This window comes from Nematolebias whitei, chromosome 20 (assembly GCF_014905685.2).
Source record: "Nematolebias whitei isolate Nwh7 chromosome 20, NemWhi1, whole genome shotgun sequence".
NCBI classification, from domain to species: domain Eukaryota; kingdom Metazoa; phylum Chordata; class Actinopteri; order Cyprinodontiformes; family Rivulidae; genus Nematolebias; species Nematolebias whitei.
The window spans coordinates 5,128,450-5,148,369 of record NC_056517.1 but is presented as its reverse complement, the minus strand read 5'-3'; the positions used below and the strand labels follow the sequence as shown (position 1 = coordinate 5,148,369).

Sequence of the window (19,920 nt, the reverse complement as noted above, 5' to 3'; positions counted from 1 at the left end):
AAATAAATTCCTCCAAGCCGGTGATCAAAACTGATCAACTGCATGGGGCAGGGGGTGGGGGTCACCAAATACTGAAAGTTCACATACTTTTATCACTCACTGATATGTAATACTGGATCATTTTCCTAATAAATAAATGACCAAGTATAATATTTGTCTCACTTGTTTAACTGTGTTCTCTTTATCTACTTTTAGACTTAGAAAATCTGAAGATGTTTTAAGTCATATTTATGCAGAAATATATAAAATTATAAAGGCTTCACTAACATTCAAGCACCACTGTATGTATGTGATATATGTATGTTTATTTAACCTCTCCTAAAACCTGACCTTGCATATATAAATACCATTTAAAAATCTTCTCCTGACATTGAGTGTGGTTCTTTTGGGTAAATGTTGGAGAAAATCCGTCTTATTTATGTTGTTTACCCAAAAGAACCGTACTCGACAGCAGGAGAAGATTTTTAACCAGCATTTACACTCGCAAAGACCCATTCAAGACAGATTACATACAAAGACACATGATGTATAGAACATCTCACAGAAATTAGCCCTGAGCTGCGTCAGCCGCTCGTCTTTATCCTTTTCAGTTCAGCCAAGTTCACAGAGGTCAGGAGCTCCTTGCAGCCAGCTGCAGCCGCTCTTTGTTAACCCAAACATATGGTTCATGGGCAGAGATAAGACAGTGTCTTGGGAGATGGTTTTGATTAGTCTTGGGCTTCTTGTTCTCAGCCATAGTAATAAGAACTTCCATAACCGTCGATCAAAGTTTCTCTGACAGTAAACAACATTTCTCCAACACCAGTCCTAATGGCGCTGTTTGTTCTGTGTTCTCCTGTTCCCACAGAGGTTTAGTTTTGTGTCCCTGCCTACTGACGTCCTGGAAATAGAGGTGAAGGACAAGTTTGCAAAGAGTCGGCCAATCATCAAGCGCTTTCTGGGAAAGCTTTCTGTGCCAGTTCAAAGACTGCTGGAAAAACATGCCATCGGGTAAAAACACACAGCACACACTCACACGGAGGTTTGTTCCAGCTCGGACTGCACTCCCTCATAAAACCGTGCTGCTGCAGATCATTTCCTGATAAGATCCTCTGGTGTTCGTCTGTTCTGAGCGTCCACTGTTTGTTTCATCCACAGAGATCGAGTTGTGAGTTATTCTCTGGGCCGTAAGTTACCGACAGATCATGTCTGTGGGCAGCTGCTGTTCTGCTTTGAGCTCACCTCATCTATCCACCCAGGTAGGTGCAGGGCTGTCCCACACAGATTATCAACAGCCCTCCCCCCATTTATGAGCAGTGCATGGCTGAACAGTTAACTGTTCTGTTCAGTTTCATCCCCTTTGGTAGGAAAGGTAAATATCCCCAGTGTGGAACCCTCAGGGCGCCTTTAGAGAAGGCACACGAGAAATGTTAGACAGAATGTCAGACAGACACATGTTTGAAGAACTGCACTATCATTAGAGAACCTAAGATCAGCCAAAGTTTCTGCAGGATGAGTTTGTCTCTCTGTCACTAAACTTCCACTCAACCTAAAAAGCATCAAACCTGCAGCACTCAAACAGATTTCAGTTCTGTCTGAAAACTTTTACAGGTATTTATTAACGTTTGTTCCCCACTGCATGTTAAAACATCAGAGATGAGCTCAGTGAGTACTCACTTTCATTCATTTAGACTTCAGTTGAAAAGTTATTGCTCATTATTATTTTTTTCAGGACAAAATATCTAAAAAAGACTTAATTAAAATTCCCATATTTCATTTTGTTGATCTGATACTCAATGTGAGTATAGTGACATGTGGACAGAAAGATGCTCATTTCTGCTGCAGAACATGAATGATGCCGTGTGAAAAAGCAGCAGCAGTGTCCACAAATCATACATATATTATTTTTAAACAAAGTGTTTTTATTGATTTTTCCATTTCCACCACCACCCCTTCCCTCCACTGGATCAGTCAAACATACATAAACAAATTAAACAGGCATTGACATACTTTCCAAATACAACCTAAAGGGCCTCCAAGTGTTCCAAAATCTTTCTACAGAATCCTTTAGGTTGTAGACAAATCATATTTTTGACTAAAAGTTTCCAAAACAGTCATCAAAATGCTGCAGCTTCTAAAAGTCTTTTATTTGTTGCTTTGTCCTCAGATGATGAGGAGGTCTCTCTTGTCATGGAGCTGGCCTGTACAGAGGGTGGAAATGCAGCCGAAGAGAACCATGCTGCTGCTGCCCCTGACGATGATACTATGAGTGTGGGCCCTGACATGACTGATCTCCCCATGGATGCAGCTCCTGATGCTGACACTCCCACGCACCAGAACAACCCTCCTACTGAGAGGGAGGAAGAAGAAACAACTGTTCAGATGGAGCAGGGAACCGTGGAGGAGGACACAGTGAGGGATGAAACCCCGACCTCTCAGGCTGAAGAGCAGCAGGAGGGCAGGATTTTACCTGAACAGCAGGACAGAGGAGATGAGGAGCAGAGTCGAGAGTCAGTTCCACAAACTGAAGAGGAGGTGGCAGTAGAAGAAAAAGAGGCTGAGGACAAAGCACAACAGGATTCTGAACATCCTACAGCAGCACCAATGGATGATGACACTGCTGCTGTGAAGGAGAACCCTCCATCCCAGGAAGTCCTGCAGGATGTGATGGAGGCAGGAGAAACAAGCTGTGCTCCTTGCTCCTGCCAGTCTCTCTTCACTAACTACAGCTCCCATACTCCATCACGACGTAAAACCCGCCCCTGCTCCCTCCCAGTGTCAGAGTTGGAGACGGTGATTGCGTCGGCTTGCGGTGACCCAGAAACACCGAGATCCCACTACATCCGGATTCACCATCTCCTCCACAGCCTCCCATCGGCCAGAGCTCCCAGCCAGGAGAAGGAGCCAATGGGGGAAGAAGAAAGGATGAGCAGTGGTGTGGACTCCAACGTCACATCACCAACACTCAACACCTATAAAGAAGAGTGGGGACAGAATGGAGAGGATACAATCCAGTCTCCATCTCAGGTAGGTACACTATTTTGAAGGTAAGAAATACAACGGCTTCACTCATTTAACAGGGGTTAAAGGTTATACAAGAACTAAGTAAATTAGCAGACGTTATGTAGTTTGGGTTCAGGAGAATTGTAGCATCCTTACAAATAGGGGCCAGAATTTGTAGGAAAAATGAGGAATTAACAATATAAGATCTTGTTTCACATTAACATTATAAATAAAAAGGTCAATATAAAATGAGTAAATATTACATTTATTTATTTTTTAAAAAACAACAGTTGCTTAAAAAATGTTATGATGTTTAGCCTCTGTGATCCACAACAGTAAGAATGTAATGTCTGGGATCTGTCAGTCTGTGACCATCAACAAAGTCCCATGGTGAGGGTTAGAACAACATCAGTGCTCGACTCTACAAAGCCTGGAAAGGGCACGACTGATGCGGTTTTCATTCTCCGGCAGGTTCAGGAAAAAATCTTGGAGGGAAACAATAGCAGAAACTGGACGTTTGTGGACTTGGAAAAGGCTTTCAACAGGGTCCTGCGAGAGGTGGTTTAGAGGTGGTTTAGGTGGAGCCTCAGACAGAAAGGCATTATGTTAAAACAACATACAGAACTGGCAAAGGCAACACAAAAGCATTTGAGATTAAAGTTGGTGTTCATCAGGGTTCATGTCTCAGCACACTGTTGTTTATTGTGGTGATGGGTGCAATTACTGAGCTTATTAGGAGAGAAGTACCATGGGATATGTTATATGCAGATGACCTGGTTGTGACTGGTGATTCTGAAGTTAATCTCCAAGATAGTTTCAGACAGTGGCAGCATGCACTTGAGAGCAAAGGTCTGAAAATAAATGCAGCAAAAACAGAGACCATGGTCTGTTAGAAAGCTAACGAGGCCTTAACAATTACTGATACTATGGGAAATGTACTGAAGCAGATTGAAACGTTCAAGTATCTGGGGTTGGTGATAAATGCCATAGGAAGCTGTTAAGAAAACGTTAAACGCAGAATTGGTACGGCTTGGCAAAATCGGAAGGAGCAGGAGTGCTTTGGGACAAAAGAATGCCGATTTATATTAAAGGGAAAGTGTACAAAATGATGGTGCGCCCAGTCTTGCTTTGTGGAGCTGAGTTATGGACATTAAAGAGAAATGAATCAGAACTCCTGGAAAGAACAGAAATGTGGATGCTACGTGGGATTCTTATAGTACCTCTCAAGGATAGATGGTGAAATTATGTCAGAAAAATGCTTGGTGTGGCATGTATCATGGATAAGATACAGAAATCAAGAGTGAGATGGTATGAGCATGTGCAGTGAATGGAAGATGACAACAAGGTAAAAAGACTATTAAATGCAGACGTTTTCGGTCAACAAAGCTGGGAACAGCAGAAGAAGAGATGAATGGATATGATCCAGCGGGATATGAAGACACTCCACTTCACAACAGATAATACAAGAAACAGAGAAAAATGGAGAAGAATAATCCATGTGGCTGACCCTGCTCTGAAAGGAGCAGGACCTACATACTGAAGAAGAGAGAAAAAGAGAATTAATTAATTCAAACTTTATTTATACAGGTTCATCCCATTGAGCCTTGGGGACTCATTTACAAGAGAGATCTAATTTTAACAAAGAATGATGACAACAGTAGACAATAAATACAACAGTAGACAACCATAAAAAGCATACAAATTGAGAAGAACAAATAAAAGAAAATGGTATGAAAAAAACGAAACAAAAACAGCTATGTTGTAAAGCGATATAGAATACTCAAAACAGGAACATGTCTGCATTGGTTTTTGCCAGGAACTTAGCAGATGTTTGAGCAGGCTCAACTATACAATGATGTGAAATCTTTTTAAGGGATCTACTATTTTACTAGTGTGAAACTAACATAAGCATACCACTGTCAGTGTGAGATCATCATTGGTTTCCCACTGTCAGAGACCGTTATCAAGTTATAGCTGTAGTGTTAGACCTTTGATAGGGCTCTACAGTGAATTTAAGGCCAACAGCAGGGTTCCATTGTCAGTTTAGGACTGCTTTCAGGGCTTTACTTAGTTTTGAGATGAAAATCAAGGTTCAGATGCAATTGTGAAGTCCGCATTAGGGTTTACCAGGAGTATAAGGCCAACGTCACAGTTCTACGGTCAATACAAGACCAGCATCAGGGTTCTACTGTCACTCTGAGAATATCACTAGGATTCCACTGCCAGTGTGGCACCACTATCAGCATCCTACTAGGACAAGTGTCAAGCTTCTGCTGCAAGTGTAAGATCAGCATCAAAGTATTACTGAGTCTGAAACATATATTAGAGTTCCACTGTCACGAGACAAGTATCAGTGTTCTACTGACTGTGTGAGATCAGTGTTGGGCTTCTGTTGTCAACGGAAGTCTCCCATCAGGAACTTAATGTCTTTTTAAGGGCACACCATAGCGTACAACTTTCATTAAGGCTTTCAATGTGAAACCATCCTCAGGGATTTACTGTCAGTAGGAGACCATCATCAGAGCTTAATTTTCAGCGTAAGTGTATGACCAGTGTGTTATGTTGTCACAACCAGACCATTATTAGAGTTCTACTGACAGTGTGAGACTATCATCACTATTGTCAGCTGTCCGACCACGGCACCTTTCCGGTTCTTTTGTTCCTAGGTGGCGAGAAAACACACACAAACTCAATAAAATCAAGAGAGGTCAATTATTTTTACCTTTTAATGTAGGTAAAGAAGGAAAAGTTACAAGCTTAGCGCTGAGGCATCCATCCAACCCGGCTTAACCTGGAACCGGAAGTGGAGACCCCGTGCAACCGAACGTCCCAGCTTATGTTGGGCCTTGGCTCTGCCTTCACATCCGGGACAGGCACAGCCAATCAGAGTGTATCAGTGGGGTGACTATGTGTGACGTCATTGGTCTTATCTGTTTCTGATGGTGGATATTAGGGTGATGTGCAAATATATCTAAGTGTTGGAAGCAAGCAAACAAAAATGACTCCTTATCGGTTGTTGACCCTGGGATTGCTCATTGTGAGCAGCTGAGACTGTATGATCTGTTCTGAACCAGGTTATGTCAGAGTAGATCAGACTGGGCCTCCAGCAAGATTAAACTTCTAACACTATTGTACTCTCAGTACGATGCCAGCATCAGACTACTATGTACAGTATCACATCAACATTGTGGTTCTACTGTCAGTGTGATGCCATCAGGGATCCATTATCTATGTGTGGCAGGTGTCAGGGTTCTAATCTCCATGTGAATCTCACTGGTGTTTCATTGTCAGTGTGATTTCAGTATCAGGGTTCCATTGTCAGTATTGCCTCCTGACCTGGACTGGCTACAGTCGGTCCGGCCTCGGTCTTCCCCACCTCTGATTGCTTTCAGCAGAGTGCTGCCTCAATGTGGGTGGGATCATCATCATAGTTGCCAAGTCCGCTTATTATAAGCGACTTTGGGCTTGTATTTTTTTCCAAAGTTGCTTGCAAATCTTGTGAGTTGCGGGTTGCAGATTTTTGGGCTTGTTTTGAACATGAAGTTGCTTATCTGGGCTGGACTTTCTTTCCGAGTGAAACTACGTAGTTGATTATCTCCCAGCTCCATACAATAAAGCAATAGACGAGTGGTAGTAGGTAGTTTGTTCTTTCCACACCCCCATTTACTGTTTATCGCTCCCACCCAAGTTGGCGAGGCGACAGGCGCACACCCAAACACAACCTGTGGCTGACCACTAGGGGGCTCCACTCAAAAACAGATGTCAGAATGTTTTGTTTGTAAAAAAATATGTAGAAAAATTACATATGCAAAATGTATTTTTTTATCAGAGATTAAAAGTATGTTATTCAAAGTGTTTAGCATAATGTTGCTGTTCCATAATAAATGTATGTTTATACTGTTTAGAAAATGGCCTCTGTTTTACACAATGTGCTGGGTTGCCAGTGGGGCTTGTTTTGGGCTTGTTTTCATAAAGCTGGTTGCTTGTTTCTATGCAAAATCTGGCAACACTGATCATTGCAAGACTGCACGAATCTCTGCTTTGCAATAGCTGCACCTTCTTGTTTTTCCAGGGCACTGGTGCTATCTTTTGCATTGCCATTTTTTCTAAAGAAAAACAGGAGCTCTCTATCACACAATGACCCAGAAGCAAGTAGCTGAAGGAAAAGACGGTAAGAAGCAGTTGCTGGAAGTATGACTCATCACATGACTGTGATGTGAGCCCCGGGCCAGCGAACTAATCAATGGCCAGCAGTCTGATGACGTCAAATCTGCAGCAACAGCCTGGCCAGAATGATGTTCCAGGTCTCTTGGTTTCAAATATCGAGATGGAACCGAGCCAGACTGCACAATGTCAACACTCAAAACTTGGGGCAGAGCCTGGGTTGGGTCAGTCCAAGCTGGGCCTTACAATGCATAGGAACCATATGGGACCAGCATTGAGGTTCCTCTGGCAGTGTGAAAACATCTTCAGAATTTTGCTATTAGCATGCGACCAGCATCAGGATTCTACTGCCTGTACAATACCAGTGTCAGAGGTTTGTTGTTGTGAGACCAGCCTCAGGGGTCTACTGTCAATGTGAAACCATCTTCAGGGTTTTTCCATCAGTGAGACAAAGTCAGGTTTCTCGTGTCAGTACAAGACCATTACTAGGGCTCAACTGTCAGAGTGAGATCGTTACTGTTCTTCTGTCAATATCAGACTTTTGCTAATGTTTATATCAGCGTGAAATCATCACCAAGGTTCTACTTTCACTCTGACACCATCAACACGATTCTACTTTGAATGTGAAACAAATGTCACGGCTCAGCTGTCAGTGTGACACCATCAGTAGGGTTCGACTGTCAATGTTAGACCATCTTCAGGATTTTACTCGTCATGTTTGACCACTGTCAGGGTTCTACTGTCAGTATAAGACTGCTGTCACAGTTTAACTGTCAATGAAAGACCATCTTCTTGGCTCTACTGACAGTGTGAGACCAGTGTCAGAGTTCTGCTGTCAGTGTGCAACCGTCTTTAGGGTTCTTCTTTAACCATAAAACCATTATCAGGGTTGTATTCAGTGTAAGACCAGCGTAAAGCTACTACTGTAAGTGTAGAACTATCATAAAGGTTCCATTGAGTTCTTCAGATTTAGTAAATGTAGCAGTTTTTATATGAAATAATTTCAGATCAGAAATAATTCAATACAGAATTTTTGGGGTTTATTCATTATTATTTTTATTCAGCTGTTTTCTTGCATGCTCACACTCATGGGACTCCCACACTGAGTGAGAGGCACATGAGTTACTCCCACTATCTTCAGCTCCCTGGAGCTGTTGACACTTTTACAGTTCCCAAACAGCGAGCACACACACAGTGAGTTGTGCATAAACTCATTAACTTTTAACTGTGCCGTGATTTATTTAAACACTGTATAGGATTTGTTTAAATTATTTGAGTATTTTGAACAGGTTAACAATAATCCAGAACTCTCTGAGCTCACATTTGATTATATTTTAATGATTTCCTATTGGATGCTTAGCCTGAGTAACAAATTCAACCATGAAATACAAGAAAATACAGAAAACTGAAGTGTTTGGCTGCTCAGTGTATCCCCGTGAGTGTGATCTTGTCTGTTTGTGTTTTCCTGCAGGTGCCAGAGTCTCCTGGCCCCTATTGCAGGCGCTCTCTGCCCCGCAGCCTCTCCATTGAGCATCTGTCTGAGCTCAACCAGCTCCTGGAAGGTGACAGAGGAAGAGGAGGTCTTCCGGAGGTGAGGAGGATCTCTCCCTCTTGTCTAGAGAGTGAAGAGGGGGATTCTAGTAATGGAGGAGGAAGGAGAGTCTGTGGCAGCACACACAGGCCTCCAGGAGAACACGAGTGTGAATTCTGCGACACTTCCTGCTACAGCACCTCCTGCTACAGCACCTCCTGTTATAGCACATCATGCTACAGCAACTCAGGCTACGAGGCAAGGGGTCGCGTCTGCAGCCACACCCGCCTCTCCTCGGTGGACAGCAATCGACTCTCTGGCAGCACCGTGTTCTCCTCTCAGGAGGAAGATGAAGATGAGGAGAGTGCCTTTGAGTCAGTGTCGGACATTGTCCAATCCGATGGTCCGGATAGAGGTGGGGCAGGAGGAGAGAGGAGGCTGGGCAGATGGAAGGAGAACAGGAGAGGCGAGCAAGGGGAGCCAGTTGTACCAGGACCCAGTGACAAAAACAGCATTGGTGAGATGAAGTACCTTCTTCCTCATTGTCTGAGGTTCACTGTGTCAAAGGTCAATTTTTATGTCTCTACTGAGAGCCAAGAGGTTTACACATTTTAGTGTGTCAGCCAAATTAAAACAGAAACAGTAAATGAATTAAATGCTCACCTTTCTACAAGATACGTGAACTGGCATTTAAGTAACCTTTTTAAAGCACAAACTATATAACAGCTGTTTCTTTAATACATTGTATTCGCAATGTTAAATAATTTTTACAAGTGTACAGAACATCCTCTTTTTGAGCTGCAGTTCAGTATTGTGGTGAACACACAGTTAGTGTGTGACGGGCGGTCCACTCGCAGGATTAAACAACAACAAACAGATTACTGAGAGAATACTGAAGATGATGCTCAGCAACGTTGTAGTTAGTCTTAAAAATATTGTTAACCACAAACATGGTCGCTAAAGTGAATTAAGTCATTACCATACTTGCTGCCATACACGTCGCTTTGCTATATAAGTCGCATCAGTCCAAATATGTCTAACAAAGTGGAAAAAACATAAATAGATCACTTCGCCATATAAGTCACATCTATTATGCGTCACCGCTGACAATAGGAAATGTAGACCAGTGTTAAGCCAAAAATCGATTGGCTGCCAAATGGCAGCCACGGGAGCGTGCACAGGAGGACTTTAACAAGAATTAACAAAATTAACACTGAAAAACATTTGTTTAATTGCTCAAAATTATATCAAAGGTGTGTTTCAGTTGAACTTTTCCTTAATAAATGCACTTTGACGGTCAAATCAGCTGCATTTCACCTGGGCGGTGCGGCAAAATGCAGCTGATTTGACATTTGCTCCAGGAGTTCTGAAGCGAGACGAAGGTGGCTTTGTATGGCAAGCCAAGTGTCTCATTAATAGCCACTTTGACCTATCAATGAGACATTGAACATGGACTTTGTTGGCTTGCCATAATAGTCGAGGGCCCTCTAGTGGCTGAAAATGGTAGTGTTCAAGATTTTCCATGTCAGAACGAATGAAATCGTCAGATCTCAGCCAAAAATTATGTCATTCAATTCAATTCAATTCAAAAATACTTTATTAATCCCAGAGGGAAATTATTTGTTGTTGTAACTCGTTATCCTCATTTCGTTAAGAGATGTTATAGATACTGATGCTGTAGACAGGAAGGATCTCTTGTAAAGGTCCATCCCACAGTGGATCCTAAGAAACTGGCTGCAGATGCCGTCTGATCCGTCCACCCAGACTCGGCTGGCCTCTCGGTTCCCCTCGGGCTGTAGAACCACCTAAATGCTGGGCAGAACTCCTCCCAGAGCGATGGCCACTCCTCCCAGCAGTCTGCCGAGCTCCTCGTCACTACGGACAGCCAACTGTAGGTGCCGAGGGACGATCCTGTCCTTCCACTGTCATGAGCCGTGTTTCCTTGTAGTTCCAGGATCTCAGTGGTCAGGCACTCGAGTACAGCTGGCAGGTAGATGAGAATGCTTCCACAGAACATCCTTTTCAACCCATTTGAGATTTGGGGCTGTAGTTGAGATATTATTTGAGCTTTTGAGATGTTAATCAGCTGCTGTTGGTTGTAGAAAACTACTTATAATTATGGAACAAAACATAAGTACATTGCTTCGTTGTAGAGGTTGCAGGCGTGCTAATTTATGCAAAAAACTGTAACTTGTAGAGCAAATTTTACAGTAATTTAGTGAATGACATGAGGGAGACGTCCAACACACATTAAATGCATCACTCTCTGTTTCAGCCCAGCAGAGTTCTGTTACACCTCTTTTGGTTCTGCTCGACTCGCTTCATGTCTGAAAGCTCAGATCTGAGCAGGACCTGGATGCTCTTCCTGTGATTTAGAGGAAGGCCTGGTCTGTGCAGCCGTTTCACTGAAATGTCTTTTGAAATGAGCCTCATATTTACCATGCGAGAGAAAAACGTGTCGGTCATTCAGCGAAAGATGGTCAACATTTTTTTTATTTTTCAAAGCATACACCAGACCATGACCCCCCACCCACCTCCGCCCCACCACCCCCATCCACAGGTTACAGCTTGTACACGTCTGAAAATGTTGAAAACATTGAATCACGCTTAAGGGACTTCAGTCATGCAGCCAGTTCTCTACTGGCTTGTTGTTTATGTGCGGTTGAGATGTTCTCTGTTAGTGTACATGTAGTGCTCACACCACCCCTTCATTGTTTATAACTGGGGGCTTTATATGTGAAAAACTAAACTTTTTAAACCTTTTTCATTTAAACTTTAAAAAAGCTGAAATAATGACAGAAGCCATAAGAAACAAAATCAAGATTCCTGACATTTTTTGTTGTTGTTGTTCTGTTGAGATTTGTGTCATGGTCTTGTAAATCAGCTGTGAGTGTTTTACAGGAATGTTGGACAGATTGTACTTCCATTAGTCATTCCGCCATCTTTTGTTTTAGGTATTAATTGCCTGATTTGAACAAAAAATTGCATTTTAATTTTTTTCGGTCTTGACATGTAGTTATTAGGAAAACAACCTTGAATTATTTTTATTGACATGATAATTAAGCAAGCAGTAATGAATGGCCCTCACATCTTGGCGATGCTCTGCTGACTACAAACTAAAATGACCAACACCCTATTTAGTGTAGGACATTAGAGCATGAGACTTGTGAGCAGCCAAAAGAACAACAGCATGAAAATAAAGAAGAGTAAAGGTTGAATTTGGTGCAGATTGTTTGTAATCTGGGGATGGTACAACAATATTACCAACAGCAAAATGTGCCCCATCTCTAAGACCACGCTCGCTGGCCCTCTGGTTTTTAAAACCACATAATTTCAATGTGTTATCTGACACTGTTTTAAGCAGATATAATATACAAGATCTAAGAACAAACCTCATGAGTAAAACCAACAACGTCCAGTCCGGTCATCCGGACAGTTTCTTTTTTTGCTGCGACGTTTCGTCCTTCATCCAAAGGACGACTTCAGTGTCTTCAGTGATGACCTGACGGAACATTGTTGGATTTTTACCTGGATTATAGAGCATGAACTTTGGCTTATGAGTAAAAACTTTTTATTCTCTAAGGCACATGTGTCAAACTCAAGGCCCGGGGGCCAAATGTGGCCCTCGTTGACATCTTATCTGGCCCCCAAGATGATATGTTAAACGTAAAATACTTTTATCACTTTAATTTTTTCAGTAATCTTTGATTATGATATTGAAAGTGTAACAGAGAACATCAAATGAGACCAATCAAACTTTTGTTGAGGAACCTGCTACCAAGAAAACATGTTGGGTATCTAACTTGAGTTCATGTAGATTCAGAAACTGGCCCTTAGTTTGAAAGAGGTTTAATTTTGGCCCCTTTTTGTAAGTGAGTTTGACACTCCTGCCGGGCATATAGTTTATATATGGATATACACATGGCTATATGTATAAATATAAATGCATTGATTATATGAGTTTGTTTCGACTGCATCATACTGTACTTTTATCACAAAATATTATTTGTGCCATAAAACCTTATGTAGTAACAAAGCAGGCTGCCATGAGAAATCTACACAGAACTAGTTGCCTTCATAAGCCTCAGTAAGAAGTAATTATTCTACAAACTACACGAAAATAAAATGTTATAAAATCTTTAGTGCTATGCATTTGTTGAGTAGAACACAAGCCTGTGCCATTACCAACAATCAAAAGATGCTTGTGAAACTTATGTAGCTAGTTCTATTACTAAATAAACCACAACTACTTCCTAACAGCAAAGTTTGACGTTGTCTTTTACCCCCCGTGTACATGAATACACACCTATGTTCCATGTAGATTAGCTTCTAAATTAAATTAACTTCACAAAATAATGGCAATAAAAACAGCATCTACATCATATGTATTACCACATGTTGTTTTGTTTATGTAAATTATGCTTCTAGTGTAATAAACCTGAATAGACTGAAGCAGAAATACAGACATGGAACATAGAAGACTAGCACAAGATACCAAACATAACGAAATAATGACAACAGGTTATCAGATTATTACAGTATCTTGGGTGTTCACACAGAGAGACAGGATTATTGAGATTAACTTCAAACCATGATAATTTAGTATACTGGTTTTTAACATGTGAAATGTGATGGAGACAATATTTCACATATTGTGGAGCCAAAAGTAAGATCTGCATTTAGGATTTCCCTTGTAGCAACTTTTGGGATAAAATCACCCACATCTGTTTTTGTCTGTATTTATATTTATTTATTTTGGTGTTGTCAATAAACATGATGTTTTTTTATCTGACAAAGCCTAAAATTCATTATACTTTTATTTTGTCAGGTTGTTTTCAACTGCTCTCACGGCAGTAACTTTACTACACACTGTCTTTGCTGATTTCTTACCCATAAGCTGCTGTATCCATATCCATCTGCTCACAACAGACTCATGTTCAGGCTGCTGTTTAATACAACTTATTTATATTATTATCGGTTAGCGTATATCTTAGATCATGTGTACTGTTTCTTCTTTTTTTTTTTAAATAGACTTTATATGTTTGCTATTTTGGGGTGTAACTGAGACCTTGAGTACACAGTTTTGTTCCACCTCATGTACCACATGTGACGTGAACCACAATAAAGAACCTTGATGTTCCTTATGGGAAAAATCAGCCACATTAAAAAATATTGTAAAAAAAAAAAAAATCCCATATTTGTCATATCATAAACTAATGCAAACAATAATCTCACTATTTTTTTCTTTCGTTTTACTTTTACAACTAAACTTTTGATTTTTAAATTAGCGCATGAGATCATGCTCCGCTTTAATATTTGAGAGCCTCTGTAAAAATCGACCGAGATGCAGTTTACCTTAATAAGGTACATCTTTTCCTGCCAGTTTGCGCGCAGTTCCGCCACTTTTCTCGTTTGAAAAAATTGTTTTAGTTTCAATATAAATGGCTAAAGCTCACTTATAATGTGTACAAATAAACACTTAGTACTAAAAAGCTGTTTTAGATGCATGCAGGACTCAGAATGAAACGCTCCACAGCTGACAGAGGCTGACTGCTGTCGGCTTATCCGAAGGCAGGAAGTCATTAGCGGGTGTACCGTGCACTTGCAACTTGCTCGTATATCCAGGTCGATACAAGGGGAAAGCAATTTAGAAACTAGTGATAAGTACCAAGAGTTGAAAAAATATATATGCAAAACATTATTTTCAGAAAAAGGAAAAATTAGAAATAAACCTCCATGTCTGAAGACCAGGAGACATAAGTTTGATGGAAAACGAGGCTTCGTTTTTGGCTACTGGATCTGGAGGGTCGTCACAAAACTACGGACTGGAATTTAAAGAAAAATACTCAAAAAATCAATGTGGGAATATTAATGGGAGAAAAGGCCTTTTTTTGTTGTTGTTGTCCTTCATTCTTTTTTATTTTCAATAAATTGACGTAAAATAAATATTTTGTGAAAAAAAAAAAAAAAAACTGAAATACAATCCAGCTTTTTTAAATAAAGTGCTTCAATTAACACCACAGACCAAAGTGCTGTACATTGATCACATAAAAGCCTAAATTTGATGTGGAGTTTTATTTAAACAAAAGCCCCTAAATAGTTAAAATTCAAAAATTGTTATTTTAATTTGATGTTGTTCTTTTGGGGGGGCTGAGATAGCTCTAAAAGACAGACTAGTTCTTAGTGGAAAAAAAATATATTTTAAAAATAGTATTTTTAAGCAGTTGAATAAGGTGGTCGATTTTTCCCCTAATGTATATGAATGGTCATAAAGCTAAAGGACAATACAAAGATAAATCTAAGAGCTACATGGAGGAGTTTTTAATGCTTGTTCTGTATTTGGCAAACTGCACTAACGTTGTTTTGATATAACCACTGCTTTAAAAGACAATCAGGCAGATTCACTAAAATTGTGCAGCGTGTGTTTTCGGCTCCATCTTCTCCTCTTCATTTGCTCCCCCTTTTTGCTCCATCTCAGCATCCTGTTCACAGACAGCTCACATTATTTGCTGGTGCAACACATCCATCCGGTACAGCAGGTGTGAGGATTTCCACACCTTACTGAGTCAAATCCCTGCTGCTTTTGCTGCATAGTTGAAACCTTCTTTCACTTTCACATCAGGAACAAAAGTTATTGATTTTCTTTTGGTAAATTGGTACAATAGATTTGGCAATTGTTTTACGCTGGATGCCCTTCCTGACTTATCCTAGGCTCAAACTATGAGACAGCGCTATAGCCTCTTGTCAGGCACAAAAGTAACAGAAAGAAAAAGAAACACGCCCCCCCCCCCTCCCCCAGTGAGCTTCATGTTTTAACAGATAACAGATATACTCCCTAAAATTACATGAACAACATCTAACAATCACCAAGAAACCAGGTGGTATTTCTAAATCAATAATTGCCATTTTGGGCTTCATAGGTCATCACTACATCCTTATTTCCATTTAATAATTAACAAATGAATCCTCCTGGGCTAAAAGATGAATAATGTCCACGTTCCCCTTATGGGGAGTGTCAGACGAATTCCTCTCTCGCTCTCAGAGTGGCCACTGTTTGAGGATCTGCCCCAACAATGTCCTAGACAAGATATGGGAGTGTTGGTCCACAATAATTGTTCCCACAATAATAATCTACTTTTGGTTCTGTTTGGTTAACCTCTGCTTTGTGTTAAGTTCAATATTCACAGTTTGTTAGTCTTCACTGAATGCAGGATTCTGCTTATATTTTGGCAATAGATTTCTAGATACGATGATGCCATCGATCACTGAATCAGAGGATAGATTTGCCATTTCCTGACATGTCTATCGTTCTTTGAAAAGGCAGCAGTGAAACACACTACTCCTCTTCCTCTTGTTCTTCTGAGACGCAAGTTAGTCATCTCACAGAAGATGGTTGGAGAGTTGTCTTTCCTGATCTAGATCCTGACACTATTTACACTTTGACCATGTGCTGAAATTGTTAACATCCAAGAAAAGTCTAAACAGTATCTAACAATGAACATGTTTTAAGAGAATTGTTAGCCAAGCCAACGATGTCCTTTCTCTGCATGTTAATGTGGATGTTCTTGCCACATCGTGGTGCAGCATAGTGTTTTTGATAGGATTGTTTTGATAAAGTGGAGATATAATATCTGTTTAAAAAATGTTGTGTAGACAGCAAAGAAGCCCCTTCACCCCAAGAAAACATGAAAGAAGGTCTAAAATCCTGTAGGAAATCCAAAGACTGGACAGGAGGAGACCAGTGCAGATTTGTTTCTCTCTCTGGTGAATTCTCCTGAAGATTTTTTGGAACAATTAGAAAATGATTTGACTCAAGAAAATATGAGTCCCATGTTGTGCCAACAGTAAAGTTGCTAATAATAACCTTGATATTTTTAACTTTACTTTTGGAAACCATGGAAACATGAAAATCTCAGCATGTTAAAGCCACCGAGCGCAACATTTTTTGCCTTTCCAAATGTTACAACACGTGGTAGTTTGAGAGCCCCAGATTACAGTTTGAACAGACCTTTTGAGTCTACAGGGATGTTGTTACAATTCTTAATAAAAGAAAATTCATATTCTATACGTTTCATGGTCTTTTTCTAGTCATATTTTAGATGCTATCCCAACCTTCTACCAATTGATCCCATACCATCTCTCCAATGTCCTGTAGGCCCAGACTTCTCCCCTCCTGTTGGCAATGTTCCAGTGCTACGACCCAGCCATGACCCAAATCATTTTCCTGCTGCCACTGACCAAGCCTTACCTTCAAGTAAGAACCCAAAGTTCCCAGTCTTACTCAGGAGTCTCATCCAAACAAGTGGTTTTGGACCTATGATTGTGTGTGCATGCTGCCCTGTTTGTCTGGTTTTCAAACATATCCATCCATCCTCTCTTTTGTGTTCATTGTTCACATTTCTCTGCCCCTTTCCACAATTACTTTTAAAAATAAACTCATTGACATCTCAGTTTTATATTGATTTGATTAACATCAAATAAAAATACGCAAATCAAGTTTAGGGCACAGCTTCTTGAAGTCTTAACATCAGTCAGTTTGTTTCATTAGAATCATACGTACAAATTTTTCTTGCATCACTACTCTGTCTCCAACATACCTGTAAATTAATCTAAGGCCCAATTCACACTGGATAATGACCTCAATATGCCATAGCAGTCATCCAGAACATAAATGATTTTTGGCTTCTCAAGGTTTTTAGATGTGTATTAGGAAGACAGTCATATCCCCATTACATGGGATAGAGTGTTACATGTCATGGAGGGATTTTGAGCATCAATAAAACTTCTGTGGCAAAGCTGTCATGGTTAACCATCATAGTGGCAATATATCTTTCTGTGGGCCCACCACCTGCATACGAGTCGAGTGCATGATGCTAAGGGCAGTGGCCGAAGGCAGGGGTCTTGGTACTCTGACGCTGGCTCTTGGGACATGGAACGTAACCTCTCTGTCAGGGAAGGAGCCTGAACTTGGATATGAAGTTGAGAGATACTGAACAGATACAGTGTAATTATGCTCACCTCAATGCACAGCATGGGCTCTGGAACTAATCTCCATGAGAGGGGCTGGCCCTTATTTCACTCTGGAGTTGCCTATGGTGAGAGGTGCCAAACTGGTGTGGGTCTACTTTTAGCCCCATGTCTTGTTGACTGTGTGTTACAATTTTGCTCTGTAGATGAGAGTACTTTCCCTGCACCTTCGGGTGGGGGGTGAGGTGCTCTGATGATTGTTTGTGCCTACACCCCAAAATGGCAATTCCAACCTCCTTGGATTCTTTAGCAGGGATGCAGGAAGGTGATCCAGCTGGGGACTTCTTTATTCTGCTGGTGGGACTTACAGGAAATGCCCATGTGGGTAACTACAGTGTGACCTGGAGGACTGTGGTGGGGTGGAACAATCTCTGATCTGAACCCAATCAGTGTTCTGTTGTTGGACATTTGTGGTATACGGTTTGTCCATTACAAACACCATGTTCCAACAGAAAGGTGTCCATAAGTGCACTTGCACTAGGACACCCTAGGTTGTAGATTGAACATTGACTTTGTAGTTGTGTCATCTGATTTTCGGTTGTTTGTTTTAGATGCTCAGGTGAAGAGAGGAGCTGAACTGTCAACTGATCACCACCTGGGAGTTGGGTCAGATGGTGGGGGAAGATGCTGGACAGATTCTGTAGCCAAACGTGTAGTGAGGGTTTGCTTGAAACACCTGGCAGAAAAATCTATCAGAAAGATCCTTAACTCATACCTCTGGGAGAGATGTCACTGCATTCCAGCTGAGGCAGAGGACACTGAGTTTGAGTGGGCCATGTTCTGTGCTTCAGTTGTTGTGATGTTTGCCTTAAGATGTGTCCGCAAGGTTGTCAGTTCAGTGCTTTTCACAGTGGCCATCCTCAAACTCGGTGGTGGACACCCCAGGTTAGGGAGGCTATCAAGCTGAAAAAGGAGTACTATAGGGCCTTGTAGGTTGGCGGGGCTCTGGAGGCAGCTGACAAGTACCGGGGGCCAATGGGGCTGCAGCCTTGGCTGTTGCTGAAGCAAAAGCTCAGATGTGGGAGGAGTTTGGTGAGGCTTTGGATAGAGACTCTTGATCAGCTCAGATGAAATTCTGGATAACCATCAGGTGACTAATAGGATAAAGCAGTGCTTTACTAACACTGTGTTCATTGAAGGTGGGGTGTTGTTGATCTCGACCACTGATGTCATCAGGAGGCAGAATAAATATTTCTCAGACCTTCTCACTCACACCGGCATGTCTTCCATGGAGGAAGTTGAGTTGGGGGACTTTGAGTTTGAGCCTATTACTGTGACTGAGGTTACCAAGGTAGTTAAAAAGCTCCACAGTGTCAGGGCTTTGGGGTTCGATGAAATACGCCCTGATTTCCTTAAGGCCCAGGGCGTTGTGGGACTGTCTTGGTTGACACATCTTTGCAGCACCACTTGGACATCAGGGACAGTACCACTGGAATGGTGGTTCCATTGTTCAAAAAGGGGAACCGGAAGGTGTGTTCCAATTATAGGGGCATCACTGTCCTTAGCCTCCCTAGTAAGATCTATTCAGGGATACTGCAGAAGTAATCCAGTCGTTGGTTGAACCTCAGATCCAGGAGGAACAATGCGGGTTCCATCCAGGATGTGGAACACTGGATCAGCTCTTTACCCTTACTAGGGTCCTCGAGGGATCACCGGAGTTTGCCCACCCAATATACATGTGTTTTGTGAACTTGGAGAAGGTGTTTGACCATGTTCCTTGGGGTACACTGTAGGGGGTGCTCCATGAGTATGGGAATGGAGACCCATTGCTACTAGCTGTTTTGTCCTTATACAAATGGTGCGAAAGTTTGGTTTGCATTACTGGCAGTAAATCTGACCCCTTTCTGGGTGGGAGTTGGACTCTTCCAGGGTTTTCTGTTGTCACTGATTCTGTTCATAACTTCCATGGATAGAATATCTCATTGCAGCCTGGGGGCGAAGGGAGTCCAGTTTGGTGGCCTCAGAATTATTTTGCTGCTATTTGTGGAAGATGTGGTCCTGTTGGCGTCATCTCATCTTCATTTTTTACTGGAGTGGTTTACAGCCGAGTGTGAAGCGGCTCCATGGAGATTCCTGCTGGAACTTATCTGTTAGGCTGTCCATAATCAAAGCATGCCTGAAGGGTCTGAGAGCCAATCTTTGATAAGATAAGACAAGACAAGACAAGACAAGATAAGATAAGATAAGATAAGATAAGATAAGATAAGATAAGATAA

The 19,920-nt window shown here is 41.4% G+C and overlaps 1 protein-coding gene and 1 long non-coding RNA gene across 2 annotated transcripts in view; both read left to right on the top strand.

Moving 5' to 3' along the window:
* LOC119426485 overlaps positions 1–922 on the top strand; it is a 16,956-nt gene extending 16,034 nt beyond the window's left edge. Inside the window, exon 3 of the long non-coding RNA XR_005187621.1 lies at positions 848–922. This is a non-coding gene — a long non-coding RNA (uncharacterized LOC119426485). The remainder of the gene's footprint in view (positions 1–847) is intronic.
* A 23-nt stretch (positions 923–945) lies between these two features.
* The window catches only part of LOC119426812 (E3 ubiquitin-protein ligase HECW1), a 61,924-nt gene continuing 42,949 nt past the window's right edge, over positions 946–19,920 (top strand). The window contains exons 1-4 of the mRNA XM_037694392.1: positions 946–990; positions 1,138–1,238; positions 2,147–3,006; positions 8,618–9,194. Coding sequence (XP_037550320.1) covers positions 2,170–3,006; positions 8,618–9,194 — 1,414 coding nt within the window. The 5' untranslated portion in view covers positions 946–990; positions 1,138–1,238; positions 2,147–2,169. The remainder of the gene's footprint in view (positions 991–1,137; positions 1,239–2,146; positions 3,007–8,617; positions 9,195–19,920) is intronic.